Below are 20,836 nucleotides of genomic sequence, written 5' to 3' on the forward strand. Positions count from 1 at the left end.
TAACACATACTAAAGTCTATTTTTTTATTCGGTAGACTGAAATGACAGTTCATAGTATGAAATGACATTTTATGTTCATACTGTTTGCGCCCTTTTGGCGCTATTTAAATAAAACAAATGTTAAATTAAATTACCATTTTTAATGGTATTCAATGAGTACAATATATAAGGTTCTTTATAAGTCTAGGACACGCGCGATGGGTACGGTGGTTAGAATGCAAGAGAGTGTGCTTGCGGCGCGCTGCCTGGAGATGCGTTGCATAGGCGAAACTCTGGCGCCAGCATCGCGCTTTCTGGTTGGCCGCTGACCTCGCCGTGCATGTTGGCATCCTGGAGATGCAGGGCTGCGTTCTAACACATCATTGGTTGGCTCGAAGGTGGCGGTGCTGCCAACAGCGCTAACATACTCCGGGACGCTGAAAGCCGAGGGTCTTTCAGGACTCTCTCTGTTGTACAGGCAGCGGACATATTCGGTTGAGTGCTCGCTTGACTATCCCTCTAGCGGTATTGATGTCAGCTACGCGCGGCACGCCATCCTTTCCGTTATATAGTTTGACGACTCTGCCCATGCGCCATAGCAAAGGCGGCAAGCCTTCCTCCTTAATGAGTACGAGCTCTCCGAGCTGTAGATCGCGTTGCCTCTCGCGCCACTTGTAGCGTTGTTGCAGTAGGGACACGAACTCGGTCGACCAGCGTTTCCAGAAGTGTTGCCGCAGCTGTTCTAGCCTCAGGAAGCGGTCCAGGCGGTTCGGGTTCCGGTCTTGCAGTGGCGGAGCCGGCAGCGACGTGAGCGGCCTAAAAATGAGAAAGTGCCCGGGAGTAAGGGGGTAAAAGTCATTAGGGGAGGAGGAGAGTGGGCAGAGAGGCCTACTGTTCAAAATTGCCTCCACTTGGCTAAAAAGAGACGAAAGTTCCTCAAAGGTAAGGTGTGTATTGCCCAAAACTCGTTTGAGGTGAAATTTGGCGCTTTTAATGCCGGCCTCCGCGTAGCCATTAAAGTTAGGAGCATAAGCTGGCGCAAATTTAAATTTTATACCTTGACCAGCTGCAAAATCAGATATATCGTTTTCATATAACTTAAAAAAATCATTTATCTCTTTGGCTGCAGCTACAAAGTTTCTACCATTATCACAAAACAGCTCCGCAGGTCTGCCGCGCCTGGCGATAAATCTGCGGAGTGCCAGCACAAATGCATCTTTAGACAGGTCGCTAACAGCTTCTAAATGAACACATTTATATCTTAAGCATATAAATAGACACAGATAACATTTAGTGATTTTACATCCACGTCCACGGCGATCTGTTATTAAATAAGGACCTGCAAAGTCAACAGCTGTTGACGTGAATGGAAAATCAGCATTTATGCGCTGCGCTGGTAAATTGCCCATTATATTTTTTAAAGTTTGGCCAGCGATTCTTTTACAAGTGACACAATTGTGGGCCGTGCTCCTTGCGACGTTTCTGCCCCCGACTGGCCATATCAAGTCCCGTACTGAGCATAGCAATAGCTGTGGTCCTGCATGTAAGAGACGTATGTGTTCATGTGTAAAAATGAGTTTGGTTAGTGTGTGTTTAGCACGTAATAACATGGGATGCTTCTGTTCGTAACTACAATCTGAAGCATCTAGCCTTCCCCCGACTCTCAAGAGACCTTGTGAGTCCAAAAATGGGTTCAGAGTTATAATGTGTGATCTAGGACTCAACCTATGACCTTTGCGCATCGTTTCAAGTTCAGAAGCAAATGACTGCTGTTGTGCAATTTTAACTAAAGTATGCAAAGAGTCTGTAAGCTCTTGTGGCGATAGCGAGCCAGTTAATTTAGGCAGGCTGGGCTTACAGTTATTTATGAAACGGCGCACATAAGCCATAGTATGTTGTAGCCTTTTATATTTAGAAAATCTATTAAAATCAATGACAGATGGTCCATCGTCTGTGCTTGTAAGCATAGACATTACTTTGATTTCTGGCAAGACCTCCGGCTCGACAGAATTTAGCTCTGGCCATTCATTTTCAGGCTTTAATAGAAACTCGGGGCCCTTCCACCACAGAGCGTTTCCAGAGACATGCTGTGGATCAACACCACGCGTTGCAAGATCACTTGGATTTTCTTTTGTAGGTACATGTCTCCAGGTGGCTCCGGGAGTGAGACTGGCTATAGCGGCTACTCTGTTTGCTACAAAAGTTTTAAGTTTGGATCTGTCTGTCTTTAGCCAAGCCAGGCAGCAGCTAGAGTCAGTCCAGAATATTGTGCGAGAGACAGGACGTCTCCAGGCTCCTACTACGGCTGCATATGTTTGTGCTGCTAACAAGCACCCAGCTAATTCTAATCGTGGTATAGTTGTGCGCCGGATTGGAGCTATTCTGTCTTTCGCACACAGCAGGTGGACTTGTTGTTCACCCGAGTCAGAAATAGTTTTTACATAAATGCAGGCTGCATATGCAGTCTCTGCAGCGTCAGAAAAGCAATGTAGTTCTATTGTGGAGGGCGCCTCGCACAATACATATCTAGGTATACTGAGTCCTTTAATGTGATGCAATTTTTTTATAAATCGCGACCAGATTCGCTGTATTTCAGGCGAAACTGGCTCGTCCCAAGATTTGCCTTCTTTCCACAAAGTTTGTATTAATATCTTAGGTTTGACTGTGCACAGGCTTAAAAGACCTAAGGGATCAAATACTTGGAACGTTTTAGACAAAATTGTTCGTTTTGTAATTGTTTCATCAGAGTGATCATTTTTAATTGAAAAGTTTAATATATCTTGGCTGGGTTGCCACCCCAGTCCAAGTGTTTGACAAGCTTGACTCAAAGCTAGATGATCATCTTGATTAATGAAATCTGACTTTAGTAACGCGTTTGAATTCGAACGGTATTTACGCAAATTGAAACAACCAGAGGCTAAAGACTGTGAGACGCCGGCCTGTATATGAAGCAGCTCTGATTCAGAGTCTGCGCCTGTTAATAAGTCATCACAGTAAAAATCATTTTGTATAATGGTCCTAACCAAAGGATCCTTGCTCTCAGCCCCTAACTGCCACAAACAGCGAGCCGCTAGCCAGCTCGCCGACGCAAAGCCATACGTTACTGTATTTAAAGTGAGAGAGCGTATAGGTAGGTGCTCGTCTTCGCGCCATAGAATCACTTGTAGGTTTCTGTCCATTTCATTCATTAAAATTTGCCTGTATTGTTTTTCTATGTCACCCGAGAGCACATACCTGTACTGACGGAATCTAAGCAATATTTCAAACAGTGAGTTTTGGATATTTGGTCCTACCAACTGAATATCATTGATAGAATAACCAGAGGAGGTTGGGCAACTAGCGTTGAACACAGTTCTTAAGCGAGTAGATTCACTCTCCTTCATCACAGGGTGATGAGGGAGGTGGTTGGCTGTATAACATTGCTTAGACTCCGACAGATGCCCTAAATCCCTATATTCATTTATGAAATCAACATACATTGATTTAAGCTCAGGCTGTTTACTAAAACGCTTTTCTAAGTTAAATAAGCGCTTTTTAGCTATGTTGAATGTGTTGCCTAGGCAGTCTGGTGTATCTTTTAAAGGTAAACGCACTACAAACCTGCCGTCAGATTGGCGATAGGTATTTTCAACAAAGTGTTTTTCTATGGGGTGAGAGTCGAACTCACTCCCATTTTTGATGGAGTCCGCCTCTGACGGCAGCTCCTCTGTCTCCCAAAACTTTGTCATTTGGGCCGACAGATCAGCTAAGCAAAGATGGCTACGTGTGGTTACCGAATTTGCATGTGTAGTGGCTCCCTCTACCGGGCCAGCTACTAGCCACCCAAGTTTAGATGGGATTAGGAAGGTGCGCTTGCTCGTTGGCATTGTTTTTGCAGCACCTGTTACAATTGACCAAAACATTTCCACTCCCAACAGCATATCAATTTGGGATGGCACATTAAAGGTTGGGTCTGCAAGCTGCATAGTAGCAGGTAAGTTAAGTTGACTGACGTCAACATATTTTAGTGGGAAGCGATCAGTTATTTGGTCTAAAACTAGAAAGTCAAGACTGGCATTGAAATCGCTTAATTTAGATTTAATATGAGCTGCACAACGTACAGGCTTATAGGTCAGAGGCGTATTTCCTATTCCTGTAACATTTGAGGCAGTTAGAGGCTGAAGATCAAGTTGCAAGCGTTGTCTTAATGCTTCAGTAAGATAATTAGACTGTGAGCAGCTATCTAACAGACACTTCACAGTTTCTTTTTTATTGTTGAAAGGGTTAACTATATCAATTAGAGCAGTTGAGAGCAATGCTTCGCTATTGGTAAGCAAAGTATTAGCAGTGAAGGTGTGATGCACCTCTGCACTGTCAGAAGTTAGCATAGTGGAGGCGCAGGCTACATTAACCCTAGCACTATCGGTAGACTGAACTGTCTGTTCCATGTTAGCTCCACTATTAGAAGTGTTAGTTGGTGAGGTGTGTAGGTATGTATTGTGTCGTCTCTTACATACGCGACAGCCGTTTAACTTGCAAGCGCGGGTCTCGTGGTCCGGTCGGAGGCAGACATGGCACAGCTTCAGGGTGGACGCCCGCGCCCAGCGCTCGTCGACTGACATTTTTCTAAAGACTGGGCAGTCGTACACCCTGTGATCGCCATGGCACACGACGCACGGCCGACCCTTGTTGTCACTTTGTTTCTCTGAAATCATGAAGGTTTTTATGTTTTTATCATGTTTAAATGAAGTTTTATTAGCCACAGGCACTGGCTTGTGGTTAGCTTGTTTGTCCCGCTTTGAGCGGTATAGGTTTTCTAAAATATCTGCACGATTCTTTAAAAATTCCCTAAAATCTTCAAGTGTGGGCCACTCCTTAAGAGTGTTTCTATGCTCTTCCCATTTTGAATTAGTATTAGTGTCCAATTTAGCCGCTAACAAATGTACTAACATTGTATCCCAGTGCTCCGTTGGTTGCCCCAATGTTTTAAGGGCACGGAGGTTTTTAGTAACATGGTCGCTTAAAAATCTTAATGATTTATCAGATTCTCGCTGTATGGGCTCTAAATTAAATAAAGCATTTAAGTGGTTAGTAATCAGTTGCCTTTTGTTACTGAACCTGTCACATAAAAGTTTCCAGGCTTCAGTGTAGTTGGCAGCGGAAACTTCTAAATTTGCTATGACTCTCGAAGCCTCTCCCTCAAGATAGGAACTCAGATAATGAAACTTATGGATAGGCTTAATGTGTTCATTATTATGAATTAAAGATTCATAAAGGTCTTTGAATTCCATCCATTTATAATAAGATCCGTCAAATTTAGAGATTTTAATTTGAGGGAGCTTGAAGCCGAGATGCTCCGAGTGACAGCCTCCTGAAGAACAGGTTTTAACAGAAGTCTCCGGTGACATTTTTTGAGCCTGAGAGCGTTCAAGTATACTCTGAGCTGTAGCTATAGCAGTGTTAATATGAGTCTCATTAGTGTCCCGTTCTAAAAGTTCACTGTCAAGATTGTCAGAGTTAGCTACTTCTATCGAAGTTTGCAGCTCGTCAAGGCGCGTGGATAACTCTATAACTTTATTTAATCTTAAGGTCAGCTCGTTGAATTTAACACCGGTTAGCACTTCATCCTCTGTAATTGTTTTTAAGTAGCCACGGAATTTAGAAACCTGGCCCTTTATGGAGCCACGTTTAACACGTAGTTCTGCCAAAAGAGCTTCCCTTTTTGCTGCTTCAGTCATGTTGAATTATGTTTTTAGCTGAGCTAGCAAGTCTTAACAACAAAATTTTAATTTAAATGCGAGTTTAAAGTTATCCACGTAAGAAAATAAAAATTGGCAAAACAGCTTACGCCCCTTAGTGACTTCAACAGCTACGCAGAGGTGCCCTTGGTGTGTCGCAGCAGCTTGCGGCTTCACACTGGACAACTTGCCACGTGGTGATAGATGTGGGCGTGGCACGATGTATTCGTGGCACGCGGCACGCACTTCGACAGGTTGCCCACTGAAATTGTGCAAACGAATATGTGCATATGCGAACACAAACCAAGATGCAAGCAGCGGTGAAGTTAAAAAGAATCTGATTAGGTCAGCGTAGGTACTCGGAATACAATTAAGAAAGTCAAATTTTAAGAGAACACACGTTTGGGCCTTTAAGTGCAAATGAATTAAGCGTGAATGCGTGATTAAAAAGGTTTCGTCACGAAATAAAAAAAGGCTCATGCAATTTCACTGGTTTTTAGAAAAGTACGTCTTTAAATTTTAAATGGAATGAATAATAGCACTTCACTATAGTTTAAATGAAATTAAGAAAGCCCCGATAGGCATTTAAGCAGAAATAAAGTTTAACAGATGCTTAACACTGTTAACAGTAGGTATATGCCAACGTGGCAGAAAGCGAGCCCGCACACGATTATCACACTTTGAAGAACTATTCTGAAAGTAAAACACAAATGAAGGCAATAATTACACAATAAGCACTCTTTTAAGTTTAGGTTGTAAGGGAATTCAATGGTATTTTAGTTTAAAGTAAGTTGTCAAGTGAGGTTAAGTAAAGGTCAAAGTCAATGTAGGTACTAAATTATTATTGGGAATGTTGAATTTACGTTACGTTAAGTTGAGTTTTAATTACAAAAAGGATTTTAAGTTTAAAGTTAAGGCAAAAGGTATTTAAGGTAAGAATGGCAAAGGTAAGGTAAGTGGTTAGGTGGTAAGGGGTAAGGTAAAAAACGGGTTATGTTGGGCACCCCTCACGGCACTTTCCTCGATTCGCCAGCCGCCACGCGCTGCCGCCTTGTTGCTATGCGCCGACGCTCCTCGTAGTTTTGAACCGGACCCAGTCGCCGCTGCCTTCCCTCTTGTGTCTTCGGGTTTATCTTGAGCTGGCGGCGATGGCACGCGGTGTTGTTGGTTGGTAGCTTGCGTCGACGCCGGCTCCAGGCCCACAGCGTCCCAAGATGGCGGCCTTTGCTCAGGCACTGTAAAAAGGCTCAAAATATTCCGCGCGTGTCCTGTCACGGTCGCCAATTTATGTTTGCGCCCTTTTGGCGCTATTTAAATAAAACAAATGTTAAATTAAATTACCATTTTTAATGGTATTCAATGAGTACAATATATAAGGTTCTTTATAAGTCTAGGACACGCGCGATGGGTACGGTGGTTAGAATGCAAGAGAGTGTGCTTGCGGCGCGCTGCCTGGAGATGCGTTGCATAGGCGAAACTCTGGCGCCAGCATCGCGCTTTCTGGTTGGCCGCTGACCTCGCCGTGCATGTTGGCATCCTGGAGATGCAGGGCTGCGTTCTAACACATCATTGGTTGGCTCGAAGGTGGCGGTGCTGCCAACAGCGCTAACACATACTATGAACTGTCATTTCAGTCTACCGAATAAAAAAATAGACTTTATAGATCAGGGATGTTGCGAATATCCGCATCCGCATCCGCAACCGCGGAACTTCCGCATTATTTTCAACATCCGCATCCGCATAAAATCGATGCGGATTTAATGCGGATGTGGAATATGTCGGTACAGGAACGTCTTAGCATCGGCGTAAGTTAGCACTTACTGCTAGGTAATTTAGTCATTAACCAAAAAAACCTATTAGAAATGAGCAGTCAAGCGTGAGTGGGACTTAATGTACGGAAGCCTTGGAACGCTAGTCCGACTCGCACTTGGCCGGTTTTATGAAATAAAAATTACTAAAATGTAATATTTGACGTTTTTTATGGTATTATCTTAACATCCGCATCCACATCCGCATCCGCGGATGTGAGCCTTTAAAAATCCGCATCCGCATCCGCGGATGTCTAAAAATCGACATCCGCAACATCCCTGCTATAGATATTAGAATATCGTCGTTTTTCAGTGAAGAAATAATATTCGTGTAATTCAATGCGAGGGTCTCTTATTGTTTCCCATAAAGTTCTAAGTCATAATGTATTGCTTGTCCGCATTTTCGTTAGTCATAATTTGGTTTGCCTCAGACACGCATAACTTTTCAGGATTGCCATAAAACAAACCTGACATATCTATCTACAGGATATCTGATCTATAGGATAATCTTACGAAAATCCTGAAAAGTTTACGGTTTCAGATTCAGAATTATGACTAATGATAATCATTACATTATGACGTTCAATAATTATGTCAAACAAAGGGATCCGGTGTTTGGACTGTTTACCTCTAACGCGTACCATCGTTGACACAGTTAACTAACCTTTCGTAAATCTTAAAATGATCAGTTCGTGCTGTGTGTGTGGGTGAAGTGAACACGTGAAACTTAGATTAACACTACAATTGTCTAAAGAGTTTGTCTCGAGTCAAAAGTATAAGCAAGTAATGTGAATGACGTAAATGTAACAATGTTTTATTTAAGACTGAACATAATTAAACAAGCTTTATTTTGTTTTATTCTTCTTTATTTACCCGTCGTCTTAGTAAAGTATAATATAACATTTTCTTTTTCTAAGATATAAAAAATCTGTTATTTCATTTAGTTATTGTAAAACTCATGCTTAGGTAACATACAAATAGTAATTTCGTTATTCGATTCTTCTAAAATTACATTCAGGTCCATTATATATTTAATTAAAAACTAAGCTTTTTGATTCCGAATTAATTTGATATATTTTTCAATTCACCTTGTGTTACAAACACTAAATTGTTAAGAGCCCATCAACGTGCACACTAGCGCCACTGCTAAATAATCGTGATTATTTAAATTTAACGAAAGATATTTTAAAAAAGGGGGCCGCTACGTACTGTATCTTGTATTAAAGTACCTTTTGAATACATCAAACTAGTTTCTATGTTGCTGGATTCGTCAATCTATGAAGTCAAAACAAAAACGGCTGTCTTAACTTTGGACGCATAGATTGACGAATTAAAGTACCATAAATTTAATTATTTTACAGAACTTTAAAATGACGTATGCCATGCCACCTGAGGGGTTAACTTTTAGTCCCTACTCTATTATATCTACATTCTGCTATAAAAGCAATAAATAAAAATATATATTTAATGCTATGAACGGGTCTAGCGCGATATAATTTCATAAAATAATAAATAATTAAATTATATCACGGTAGACCTGTTCACAGAAGTGTTACAAATAAAAATTGATTTGTGAAAGGTGTATTTGAGTGCCTAATTCCGTATCACTAAGTGTAAGGCCTGAGTGGACGCTCGAAGCGGAGCGCTCGGCGGGGCGTGCAGCGTGGCGTCGGGCTCACAAGTGATTTGAGCAGCGTGCACTAAGGCCGCTCCTATACGTTTGCATTTGTTTAACATGCACGCCGCACGCCCCGCCCCGCTGCACGCCCAACTCTAGCGTCCACTCAGGCCTTAAGATCGGTTTTCCTAGGATAGCGGTGCCGTCATATAGCGGCTGTCTCCATACTAAGTAATACAGCTAAATATGGATGACGTAGTATTTGTATGGAGACGGCCGCTATATGACGGCACCGCTATCGGAGGAAACCAAAGCTTTACACTAACGAATGTCCGGCAATTCCGGAAAAGGACTCTGATATCAAAGAATTATGGGCGGTTTTTAAAATTAAGCTGCATTCACTGTGGTAACTTTTGTGGATCAACATCAGTAACTAGGTAAGTAACCATGTTTCACATTGTTGCCGCACAAAAGTGAACTGCAGTGTGGATGCACCTTTACCTGACGTTCGGAGGTGATTTGTAATTACCAGAATACACCTTTTAATTCATAAATTACAACTATGGTCAGGTTGGGTCAGTAAAATGCAAGTGTAAGTGACACTATACGAGATTTTGCTCCACAACGCATGCCCACCGTACATGACATAGGAAAATCAGCGAAAAAATGGAATTTTAAATTAAGCAAGCAAAACATTTGTTATTTTTTACTTTCCCAACTTCTACAGAGAAGTGTCACTTTCTAAGCCTATATTTTATTCTTAACCCTTTAATAACTTTTGGCCCTCTTTTTGCATTATTTTTTCTAACCAGAATCATTAGGGTATTAGGACTATCGAGCGTTAAGGAGGCTTTAGTTAGAATATTAGAATAAGAATACTTCCTGAGCAAATACAATTATTATACATGGTACACTGTATATTTTTACCCACCCAACCTAACCTAAACTCCTAGTGGCTAGTGGTGCACCCGCCATAGATCGACGGCGATGTCGCGCGACTGTTGCTTGTGGAACTTGTATGTCGCCGGCAGGTCGTATCGCAGCTCCGCTATCACGCTACCCTTTACACCCCACTCTTTGATCTTCTTTTGGATATGTGCCCTGGTAACATAAAGTGGTCATTGTAGAACACGTGTGATATGAAGATTTCTTCATTGCTGGTCGTTAAAAATGCCAATAGCTCACTCCACTGGGTTTAGGAATAGGAACTATCTGACATGTTATCTGCAGTCTATTGTTTATCTATTTCACAGGTTTATTATAGGTCAGTCCCATAGTGTAAATTCATTCGATAGCGTGACGTGACTGACGTACGCGTTTGCATCGCGTCATTTTGTATGGGTTTTTGAACAGCGTGCGAAGCGGGACGTTTTGAAAACTCAATATCCCATACAAAATGAGACTTAACGCAAACGCGTACGTCACGTCACGCTATCGAATGAAAGTTACACCAGCTCTAGTAGCACGGTCGCATTTTTATCATTTATCACCATGCCTGTCACGTTCTAACAAGTATGTAAGTGCGAAAGTGACGGGCATAGTGATAGTCGATAAAAATGGAACCGTGCTGAGCCCGCAGGGGTACTGATAGTCTAATAATTCGACGGACGTTCCTATAAACGCGGTGAGCATAGGCGCTTATCTCACCTTGTAGAAGACTTGTGTAGCGAGTAGACACTATCGCAGCTGAGCTCGAGCCCGGTGCGCAGGAACCGTATGTCGACGCCGGCGTTGTTCTTCGTGCCGAACGGCGGGTTCATCACTACAGTATCAAAATAATTTTTCCATCTGAAATAGAAGTTATTAAACTAATGAGTGAGATGTTTTAATGAAGGTACCTAGATCTATCACACTATTCACATATAATGGAAGCTGTAGGAAAGTAAGTTTTTTAGAATAGGAAATACCTAATTCGGTCTGGTCCAATATTTTTTGGTACAACATGTCTTTTTAGCCTAAAATCAGACTAGCGCCTAAAATCTAAATGATTAGGAAATTAAATAGACCAGTGAAGTAACTATATTCGTAGGGTAGGGTGGCAAAGCCAGTTAAATACCATTATGGCACGAGAGCCACGAGAGTCCATGATTTTACAAAGCCCCTGTTTCCCCCTTGATGATTTTCTTACAAGACTCAATTGGTCTATTTAGTTACGCCACTGAAGTAGGCTGTTTGGACTATTCGTATATATAACTAAGTTTATAATATGATAATATATACTCACTAAAAAGCGATAGATAATAAACTTAAACAAAACGAAAAACAACTAACCTACAAACGCTTGGTCCGAGGAAATCACACTGCACCACATCAACATTAGCAATCTCAGTGTCATCTTTATTCTCGTGTAGCACGCTCAAGGCGTCCGCGTCCACGTCGACGGCGGTAACGGCCGCGCCGAGCAGCGCCGCGCCGAAGGTCAGCGCGCCCGGCCCGCAGCCCGCGTCCAGCACTAGCTTGCCTTCTAGGGCTTCATATTGTGTCTGAAACAATATTCAAAATGATCAATCCAGAGATCGGAACTAAGGTCCTGCTGCAAATATTTAAGGTCTTTTCACATTACTAAATTGTTAAATTAAGTATTACAGATTTTTAAACATTGTTCATGGCACTTAATGGTGTGGAAATATGGGCTTTTATTTTATTACTACTGGACAAACTGTAAGTAAACATTATTACTTAGGTCTTTCTGTAAGGCTACATAGCTGATATATAATAGTTTCACAGATAAAAACAATAGTCAGCTACTCAGTCACAACAGTCAGACATGTCACAAAGTAGAATTTAAACACTAATTTACCTTAAATGGGTTTTAAGTTTTTTCATCTAAAATATGAATTATTATTTTACATAAAATATGTATAATATTCATGTAATAAGTCTGGAAAGTTATCAATTAATTACGACCCCACATAATGTGGGATAAGGGCTGGAGGAAGAAGAACCAACTACTATTTAAGGTATTAAATGGTATTAAAGGTATTAAACTTTAGTTTTTCGTACACACCTGCATTGTGTAAAGAGCAACAGCAGCAATGTGTGGAGGAGTCTCATACTGCTCCAGTTGTACTTTCGGCTTCTCAAACCCACTCAGGTCCTGCAGGTGACCCTGAAGCGTCTTAAGCTTCATAACAGCCGCCATTGCTGTCACTTGCTGTCAAACCTCGGGAGCACGGGTAGGATTTGGTTTCCGAATGAAGAGTCTTGGGAGACAAAGAAGCCACAGGATGTGGCGTTGGCGTGCTGCAAGGCGGCACGGTGGCTTGTGTTTATTATGTTTGCTTCTGGGAGTTGTGGGAAACCCTGAAAATAGTTTTAACACATTAAGATTTCATTCATTCATTCATAATGAAGTTGACTTCCATATTAGTATAACTTATATTAAGCAGTTATATTAGTATGGAATCTTGTTCCTACATATTTGTAGTATGACCAACAAAAGGTTTTCGATTCTTTTGAATAACAACAAATGAATAATTACCAAATCACTAAGTATATGTGAAATGTTTACTTCCGAGTGTTGAAACTGAATAACAGCACAAAAGTTTAGCTGATTCAAGCAAAGCTAGTTTTTTACTGTTTCAAAGGAAATAATTAAGTTTGGCTTACAGCAGTAGCAGATACTGGAGGGATAGAGCACATAGGCAGCGAGCCGGCGGGGCTGGGTTGCGTGAGGCTGATCGTCGTGGCGGTGAGAGGTGCCACGGCAGCTTGCTTCAAAAGCATTTGTTTCTTCAACTGCAACTCCTCCAAAATCTTCCTATTTGTCAGTTCTAGTGACCAAACAGATTTATATACTTGAGAATTTATAGAAAACACCAACATCTTAAAAATAAACAAGTATATAGTGGTATTTTCATTTAGAAATGCGAACAAGATATGTGTTACCTCTTTGAGCGTTGGGCTGAGGAAACGCCATCTAATATTAGCTAGTAAATAGCAGAATTATATAAAATGCTTAAAAAATATTAAACTACAGAACATAGTTTTATCAAACCAGATATAAATAAAGACGATAAAGTTGTAATCGTAAGAATGTGAGGTTAGTTTATTGAATTCAGAAATGACAATAATGACATTTGACAAGCCAATAAAGTTCAATAAACTCATTTTTACGGTATGTTCAGAATTACGTGTCCGGCGTTATGTACAGTTTGACAAAAAGAGTAGAAATTAACAAAGTGGCAACACTGTAGTGTCGTCCCGTTTTTCTTAGATTGATTTGAAAGGGACGACACTACAGTATTGCCACTTTTTAATTCCTACTCCGAACCTAATTTTATAAGAAGTTGGCCAACCTGATTTAATCCAATTTAAGGTTTCTTAATTATATTCACCAATTTGTAAAAGTACGCAATCTGTGGTCGGCCACCAAAAAATAAGGCACGAATACACTTGGGTTGCAAAACACTCGAATTTACTAAGCCCCCTCCCTCCACACGCTCTAGAGAGGCAGACAGATTATTAACTAGTTACTTTGTAAGAGGCAGATAGCGACATGACAACAGAGGGCCTACCGCGAACCACGTTCGAAATGCTGCCTCCCTGTCACACTTACGTACGAATTTACACGTGCGACAGAGAGGCAACACGTCGAACGTGGTTCGCGGTAGGCCCTCAGGGTCACTACTATACTATACCTACCTAGTATGTCTCTGACCATTGGGCTTTTTCGAGGTTGGTCCCATTATAAAAAGTAGTTCGGTTTAGCGACTACAATCGAGCCCTGAATTTAAAGCCCCCCCATGGTCACTCAGGTAACACCATATTGGGCAATCGCATGTCGAGCACCTCATTTGGTCTCATGTAGTATTGAGTGATTATCATAAAGAACAAGACAAGCATATTTATATAAAAGCATTTATTTTAAAACAATGTAGGTAATAATATACTTTCTGATTCTTGGCAAAACAGTCTCACATTAGCAAGTCAACATTTGGCCTCTCTTAAAGAATAAACATAGACTAACATGCGCTGCCATATCTCACAAAATAATAAAACTGATAAAATATCAGATATAAATGATAATATAAAAGGACATAATATAAAATTATTCGTACATCTAAATTGCAGTTAGCATTGCGTCCGGTTGAGCAATCTTAATTAATTTGTTTATTATAGTAAATAACTCTAAACAAAAGGGAACATTAACATTACTAGAATTGACTCACAATATTAGCAATACAGAATAATTACTGTATAATATTCTTCGCTCCTGTTCTGACAATACATTAGTCACGAGTATGTGGTACGTAATAACATTTGAGAATAAATGCACAACATAAATAGGATTTAAGTTGCCTTTGTCTTTTACGATTACAAAAATATTAATATAAAAATTTGGAAATAATCAAAGATTTATCTATAAACAATTTGGAATAAACTTGCACAAGCTCGTAGCTAAACAATTATGTGCACTTTAGTAAATATTTACTATAAATGTAGTAACAAACCAACACGGCTTTCCAAAGGCCCACTCCATACATTTAATGACTTATAATGACACTTTATCATCACATCATCTTATGGCCACAGCGAGTGAGCTCAATGGTGTTAAAGGTCCTAATCGCCGAATATGATGTTAGCCTCAAAAATAAAGGAGGTACCTAGTGTATTCATTGGCATAGGTATGTTGAGATCCATCGTTGAGTTTGCCTCCGGCAGCGCGAATAGGCCCTTGCCTCTACAAGCGTAAGTCCATCTAGCTCGCTCGCTGTCGGCAATAGTCAACCATTATCCATTAAAACTTAAAAGTTGATCACAATGTAGCTGACTCGATAAAATTATACTATAACAAGACTAAGATGTAAACTCGAATAAAAACGATAAAAGATTAAAGGTTTGAAAGGCAAGAATCTAGCTAAAATTGTTCGAAACAGCTACATCGTGCATCACTACTACACCACCATTTAGTGTTGATTTGATCGAAGATTACTTTCACAGCACAGGAATAAACATATTCTGGACTAAATAAAATCTGAAAATTGATAACAACATTTGTTTTAAAAGACTAGCACTTAATTTTGGCACAACACCGCGCACCCGCGACCTGCGAGCGCCACGTTGGCGACACGTTGACGACACGTCAAGGACGCGCGGGCGACGCGGCGGTTTCGATGTTGTTCTCTCGCGTCACTTCAACACGCGCACATGATTATTACTTAGACAAAATTGGCAACGTACGTATTTAGAGTACGTATCTAACAAAAGGGTTCCACAAAGTGACTCCAATTATAGACACTAGAACCAGGAACATTATTACAACAAAGATTTCGATTATCCATTATTAGATAGCGAAGCGTTTAAGAAAACAAGCATATTTTTAACAATATTTGTGCCCAATGTGTCATGTTCGATGTATCGTTTTAAAATATATTTATGAAACCCTACGCGATTCAGCTGTTTTGATCGATTACGTTACATGGACAGCTGCCATTACAATAATAAAATGCAAAAAAATGTATATTCATTACAATTTAGTTTAAATATAAATAATAAAACTTATTTGAGTAAATAAATTCTCTTGTTCCTTGCTCTCCACCATCACCAATATTAAAACAGAGTGTAAAAATAAGAGTATGTTAGCGAAGGGCGTACGTCAGACAATAACTAACCCTGTAAAAGAGTGGAGCCTTACCTTCGAGGTTTGGCGATTGATTATATTTTATTTCATATTATTTTAGTATCAAAACTAGACTAGGTTTAGAGCTTAACGCTTAGAGCGAGGCTCGATCACATCGTGTCAATCAGCAGCCGAGAGCGAATGCATCCGATCGGTAATAGAGTACGTTTATTTTTACACCCTGCCGCATGAGTATTATATCTCAACAACATCCCTTAATCCAACAATACCTAACACTTTCCCTGTATAGTCTTGTTAAAGAAACTTTCGAAACCTCAGAGGTCGACGCACTACGCGAATTACACAAGAGCATTAAGATACGACATATTGCTACGAGTTAACTTATCATTTGGCACTAAATAAACATATTGCATCTCGACTCGATCATACGCAACGAAGTATTTATACTTGCAAATACTCTTAATAAAATCTAACTTGTCTTATTTAAGTTACTATCAAATTTTCTTTCAATTTAAATTTCTAATGATATTTTTCCGGCCAAAACTTCTAACTCATGAAAGTGTAACAAAGGACTCCGTACTATTGAGCAAATCTGGTGCCGTAAAGGCGGGCGACTGACGAATCATCATCATATCAGACAAGACGTTCGGCAAGTAAAATTTGGCAACATTGAGCATAAAGACTTTCAATTGGCTTCGTAACATACCTACTAGTCGGTAAGTGTAACTAGTTGCGCGGACTACACTAGTCTACCGTGGTAACTGTAACTTACCGTTCTCGCGACTCGAACTGCGTTCGCACGAAACGTCCCAAACTAACACGTTACAAAATGATATGATATTCGAAACGTGAGACGTAATTACATTACTCATCGTTCAAAAGAACTCTAAAACGACTGTGGACTTTTAAAGAGACTTTTTAATTAATTTACTAGCTACTTTTATAACAACTTGGTTAAAACAGTATTTTATAAATTAAAAATTCGTTTCTATCAAATAATAGTTATTGCTTTTTTTGATATGATTATATTAAAAACACGACCGTGCGCGAGAGCGAGGCTCGCGTCGCCGCCACGTGTCCGGCGCGGCTTCGGCACGGTCCCGGCACGGATCCGACACGACACGCGGAGGCGACGCGGCCCCGCGTCCTATGTACACCTCGCCTCATACAATATGCTGTATACCTGGCAATAATTACGTAGTAATTCCTAAACTTTATTTAAAAATATGACTGCTTTATATCCGTCTCGATCACAGCTCTCCGAAAACTTTACAATATCCAAACCGTTTACGCTCCAAAATAAATTCTTTATCATTTACACCTATAAAACGAAATGACTATAATATATCTATGTTAGTTCTAAACATTATGCCATTTTATATATTTACTTTGCAATTGCAACGGTCCCTCGTACAGCACTTAAATGCCTCATATACAAATTTTAACGTAACGATGAAAAAATGACTCTTTAAATATAAAACAAAGGAAGCAATCGAACGACTAATATCCGTGAAACAAATTTAGATATCAAGCGGCAGTGTTCGCGAAAATTCGTGCATAGAACCTAACTACGAAACTTCTTAGGAACCTGATAAATTATTGCTAGAGCTTCGGGCAAACCCTCCTTACAACGACAATGCACCCCGGCGCGGCCGGCGACATAACGACAGATAAAATCTTATCAGTAGCCAATAGAAAAATATCACCTAAATAAATATGAATATCCCCGCCCGCTCTCCGTTCCGCGCTTCCCAATAAATACATCTGTCCCGAGCGGGCGGGGCCGGGTCGCGGCTGAGGCGAGCGACGAGTATCGTTAGAATTTCTCATTTTTGGTAAAAAACAACAAGATTATGAAATTGATATGCAACGGTATCGGGGCATCACTGCGCCGCGTCGGGCTCCCGCGGCGGCTCCGGGCACGGCGCCGGACACGGCGGCGCCGCGCCCGAGCGCGAGCACTCGCCCAGCCCCGGGCTCTTCGACGACTCACTGAAACAATACAATCCACCATGTTACATACTATAGGGAATTACTATGGGGTTATCTATGAAAAGCAGGGATGTTACGGAGCTCCGTTTCCGTTAAGTTGGAACTTCCGTTTGGTATTACACATCCGTTTCTGTTCCGGTTCCGTTGCTTTTGAAACGGATGTTATATCGGATGTCAATGCTTGGCGCGGCAGCGGGACATGAGCGGCGTACATCAAAAACAAACAGGTTTATACCAGTCATTCACTCATAGCCCCGTTTGCCACGTGCTGCAGTAATTAGATGTTTTGATTTATTCGTGTTGTTGAATTTAAAGTACCTATTCGTATGTTGTGTTGTGTAATGTGTACCTACTGACAGTAGGTACTGTCTCACGCTAGTCAGGCTCCGGTTCTGGTTCCGGTTCCGTTTTCGGTTCCGATTCCGTTTCTGGTTCCGATAAACTAAATTTAAAACATCTGGTTCCGCTTTCGGTTCCGATAAAACCACATCCGTTACATCCCTGATGAAAAGGGACCTTATTGTCAATGGCGCTTACGCCATTATTAATGATGCTCCGATATAAACACAATGCCGCGCGACGCTGTGTGGCATAAGCACCATCGACAATAAGGTCCCTTTTCATAGATAATGCCCCAAATCATCGTGGTAAAAAAAACACAGCTTTGATTTAACTTGCAACAATTGTAAGGAGTTTGCACAGTAAGTTTATATTAATTGTGTTTGGTTTGACGTAAGTTAATTAGATGATATCGGTCCCATCGCAACCATAATCTACGTGAATTAAAGCAATGAAAATAGTCCTAAGTCACAATCAACTTGACTTGATAAGATATATCTATTACGTTATGCAGAGCGATGTACTCAAAAGTACATTGGATGCGGTGCCGAACGCTGCTCCGGCGTGCGAGCGGGACATTTATATATACGTGCGTAGCGCTGCCTCGCTCAGACGCTCACACTGCGGAACGTGCGGATCTACATCAGTGTGATAACCGTGAAATTAAGATCTAACGATCGAACGAGTAAGAAATAAGGATTTCTAATCTCTAATTTTTATTGTTCCGTACAAAACTTTGTTCACGGAACACTTATGGGATCACTTCGGTCTTGCAAATCAGTTAAATGCGTTTTTTGATGTTTCGTAAGGCGTCATAGTGTGACACCGCCAGTCTGCCGCGGCAGACCCGGTAGGCATTAGCATAGAAACAGAACAAAGGCCTTGTTAAAGTGACAGCATTTATATAAGGTTTCGTTTTAAAAAGGAACTTAGCAAGGAGTTTATAAGTCTTTTTTTATGTATATTTACTTTTACTGGACTATCGCAACAGCATCCAGATAAGCTTTCGTTTCGAAACGAATCTTTGCACGAAGATTATAATATTTATAATTATAAGTTAGTAATTATTTACATATCAGACTATCGCAATGTTATCAAAGTTTATTAGGTACATTGACGCGTGGATGGTGTGTGGCGCGCAGCCATGGCCTGATAAGATGAGTTATTTGCTATAGAGGCCAAGTGCTATTCACGCTCTATGCTTACAGGCGTTGAGCATCGGTAGCCCACGCGTATATCACCAACGAATCACGAATACGGGTTGCCGTTTATATACGAAACGTAGCGTAGTTCGAGTACTAGTTCCTTTTTAGGGTTCCGTAGCCAAATGGCAAAAAACGGAACCCTTATGGATTCGTCATGTCTGTCTGTCCGTCCGTATGTCACAGCCACTTTATTCCGAAACTATAAGAACTATACTGTTGAAACTTGGTAAGTAGATGTATTCTGTGAACCGCATTAAGATTTTCACACAAAAATAGAAAAAAAAAAACAATAAACTTTGGGGGTTCCCCATACTTAGAACTGAAACATAATAGTTATTTTTGATACAAGTGCGAAAAAGAGGAAAATCGAAACGAGTGGCGATAAATTAAAACACGACCGAAGGGAGTGTTTTAAATCGACACGAGTTGCGAATTAACGTTTTACAGTACATATGGCACTTTAAAGTTTCGACATACGCAAGAAAAGTGCTATTTTACGCACTAGTGCGGAAAAGTAGCCCCATATGTATTGTAAAATGTTTTTTTTTCATCAAACCCATACGTTTGGGTATCTATGAATAGGTCTTCAAAAATGATATTGAGGTCTCTAATATCATTTTTTTTAACTGAATAGTTTGCGCGAGAGACACTTCCAAAGTGGTAAAATGTGCCCCCCCCCCCCTGTAACTTCTAAAATAAGAGAATGATGAAACTAAAAAAAATATACGATGTACATTACCATGCAAACTTCCACCGAAAATTGGTTTGAACGAGATCTAGTAAGTAGTTTTTTTTTAATACGTCATAAATTATGGAACCCTTCATGGGCGAGTCCGACTCGCACTTGGCCGCTTTTTAGGGTTCCGTAGCCAAATGGCAAAAAACGGAACCCTTATAGATTCGTCATGTCTGTCTGTCTGTCTGTCCGTCTGTCTGTCCGTCCGTATGTCACAGCCACTTTTCTCCGAAACTATAAGAACTATACTGTTGAAACTTGGTAAGTAGATGTATTCTGTGAACCGCATTAAGATTTTCACACAAAAATAGAAAAAAATCAATAAATTTTTGGGGTTCCCCATACTTCGAACTGAAACTGAAAAATTTTTTTTTCATCAAACCCATACGTGTGGGGTATCTATGGATAGGTCTTCAAAAATGATATTGAGGTTTCTAATATCATTTTTTTCTAAACTGAATAGTTTGCGCGAGAGACACTTCCAAAGTGGTAAAATGTGTGTCCCCCCCCCTGTAACTTCTAAAATAAGAGAATGATAAAACTAAAAAAAAAATATGATGTACATTACCATGTAAACTTCCACCGAAAATTGGTTTGAACGAGATCTAGTAAGTAGTTTTTTTTTTATACGTCATAAATCGCCTAAATACGGAACCCTTCATGGGCGAGTCCGACTCGCACTTGGCCGCTTTTTTTTGGTTCCAGTAATCTGTGTAATCCTTCGTATAACTTCGGCATAACTTTAGAAAATTTGAGATGTTTGTAAGTCGAACTGCGGAAAGATAAGGCACTAGATCAGCATTGGGGCACTCTTCCCATAAAAAAAAACAACAAATGGTTTTTCAGATTGGATTTCATA

The 20,836-nt window shown here is 40.5% G+C and overlaps 3 protein-coding genes across 3 annotated transcripts in view; all 3 read right to left on the bottom strand.

Annotated features, from left to right (window-relative positions):
• Positions 1–10,078: 10,078 nt before the first annotated feature.
• On the bottom strand, positions 10,079–12,264 carry LOC134648695 (rRNA N6-adenosine-methyltransferase METTL5). Its single transcript, XM_063503204.1, has 4 exons — positions 12,130–12,264; positions 11,394–11,605; positions 10,770–10,910; positions 10,079–10,223 (listed from the first exon to the last, which is right to left on the bottom strand). The coding sequence occupies exons 1-4, from the start codon at positions 12,262–12,264 to the stop codon at positions 10,079–10,081; spliced, it is 633 nt and encodes a 210-aa protein (XP_063359274.1).
• A 5-nt stretch (positions 12,265–12,269) lies between these two features.
• Positions 12,270–13,181, bottom strand: LOC134648703 (SOSS complex subunit C homolog B). Its single transcript, XM_063503213.1, has 3 exons — positions 13,011–13,181; positions 12,732–12,895; positions 12,270–12,425 (listed from the first exon to the last, which is right to left on the bottom strand). The coding sequence occupies exons 1-3, from the start codon at positions 13,039–13,041 to the stop codon at positions 12,270–12,272; spliced, it is 351 nt and encodes a 116-aa protein (XP_063359283.1). The 5' UTR covers positions 13,042–13,181.
• A 785-nt stretch (positions 13,182–13,966) lies between these two features.
• Positions 13,967–20,836, bottom strand: part of LOC134648715 (uncharacterized) — a 28,419-nt gene continuing 21,549 nt past the window's right edge. Inside the window, exon 8 of the mRNA XM_063503223.1 lies at positions 13,967–17,697. Coding sequence (XP_063359293.1) covers positions 17,589–17,697 — 109 coding nt within the window. The 3' untranslated portion in view covers positions 13,967–17,588. The remainder of the gene's footprint in view (positions 17,698–20,836) is intronic.

Source organism: Cydia amplana, chromosome 6 (assembly GCF_948474715.1).
Source record: "Cydia amplana chromosome 6, ilCydAmpl1.1, whole genome shotgun sequence".
Lineage (NCBI taxonomy): Eukaryota > Metazoa > Arthropoda > Insecta > Lepidoptera > Tortricidae > Cydia > Cydia amplana.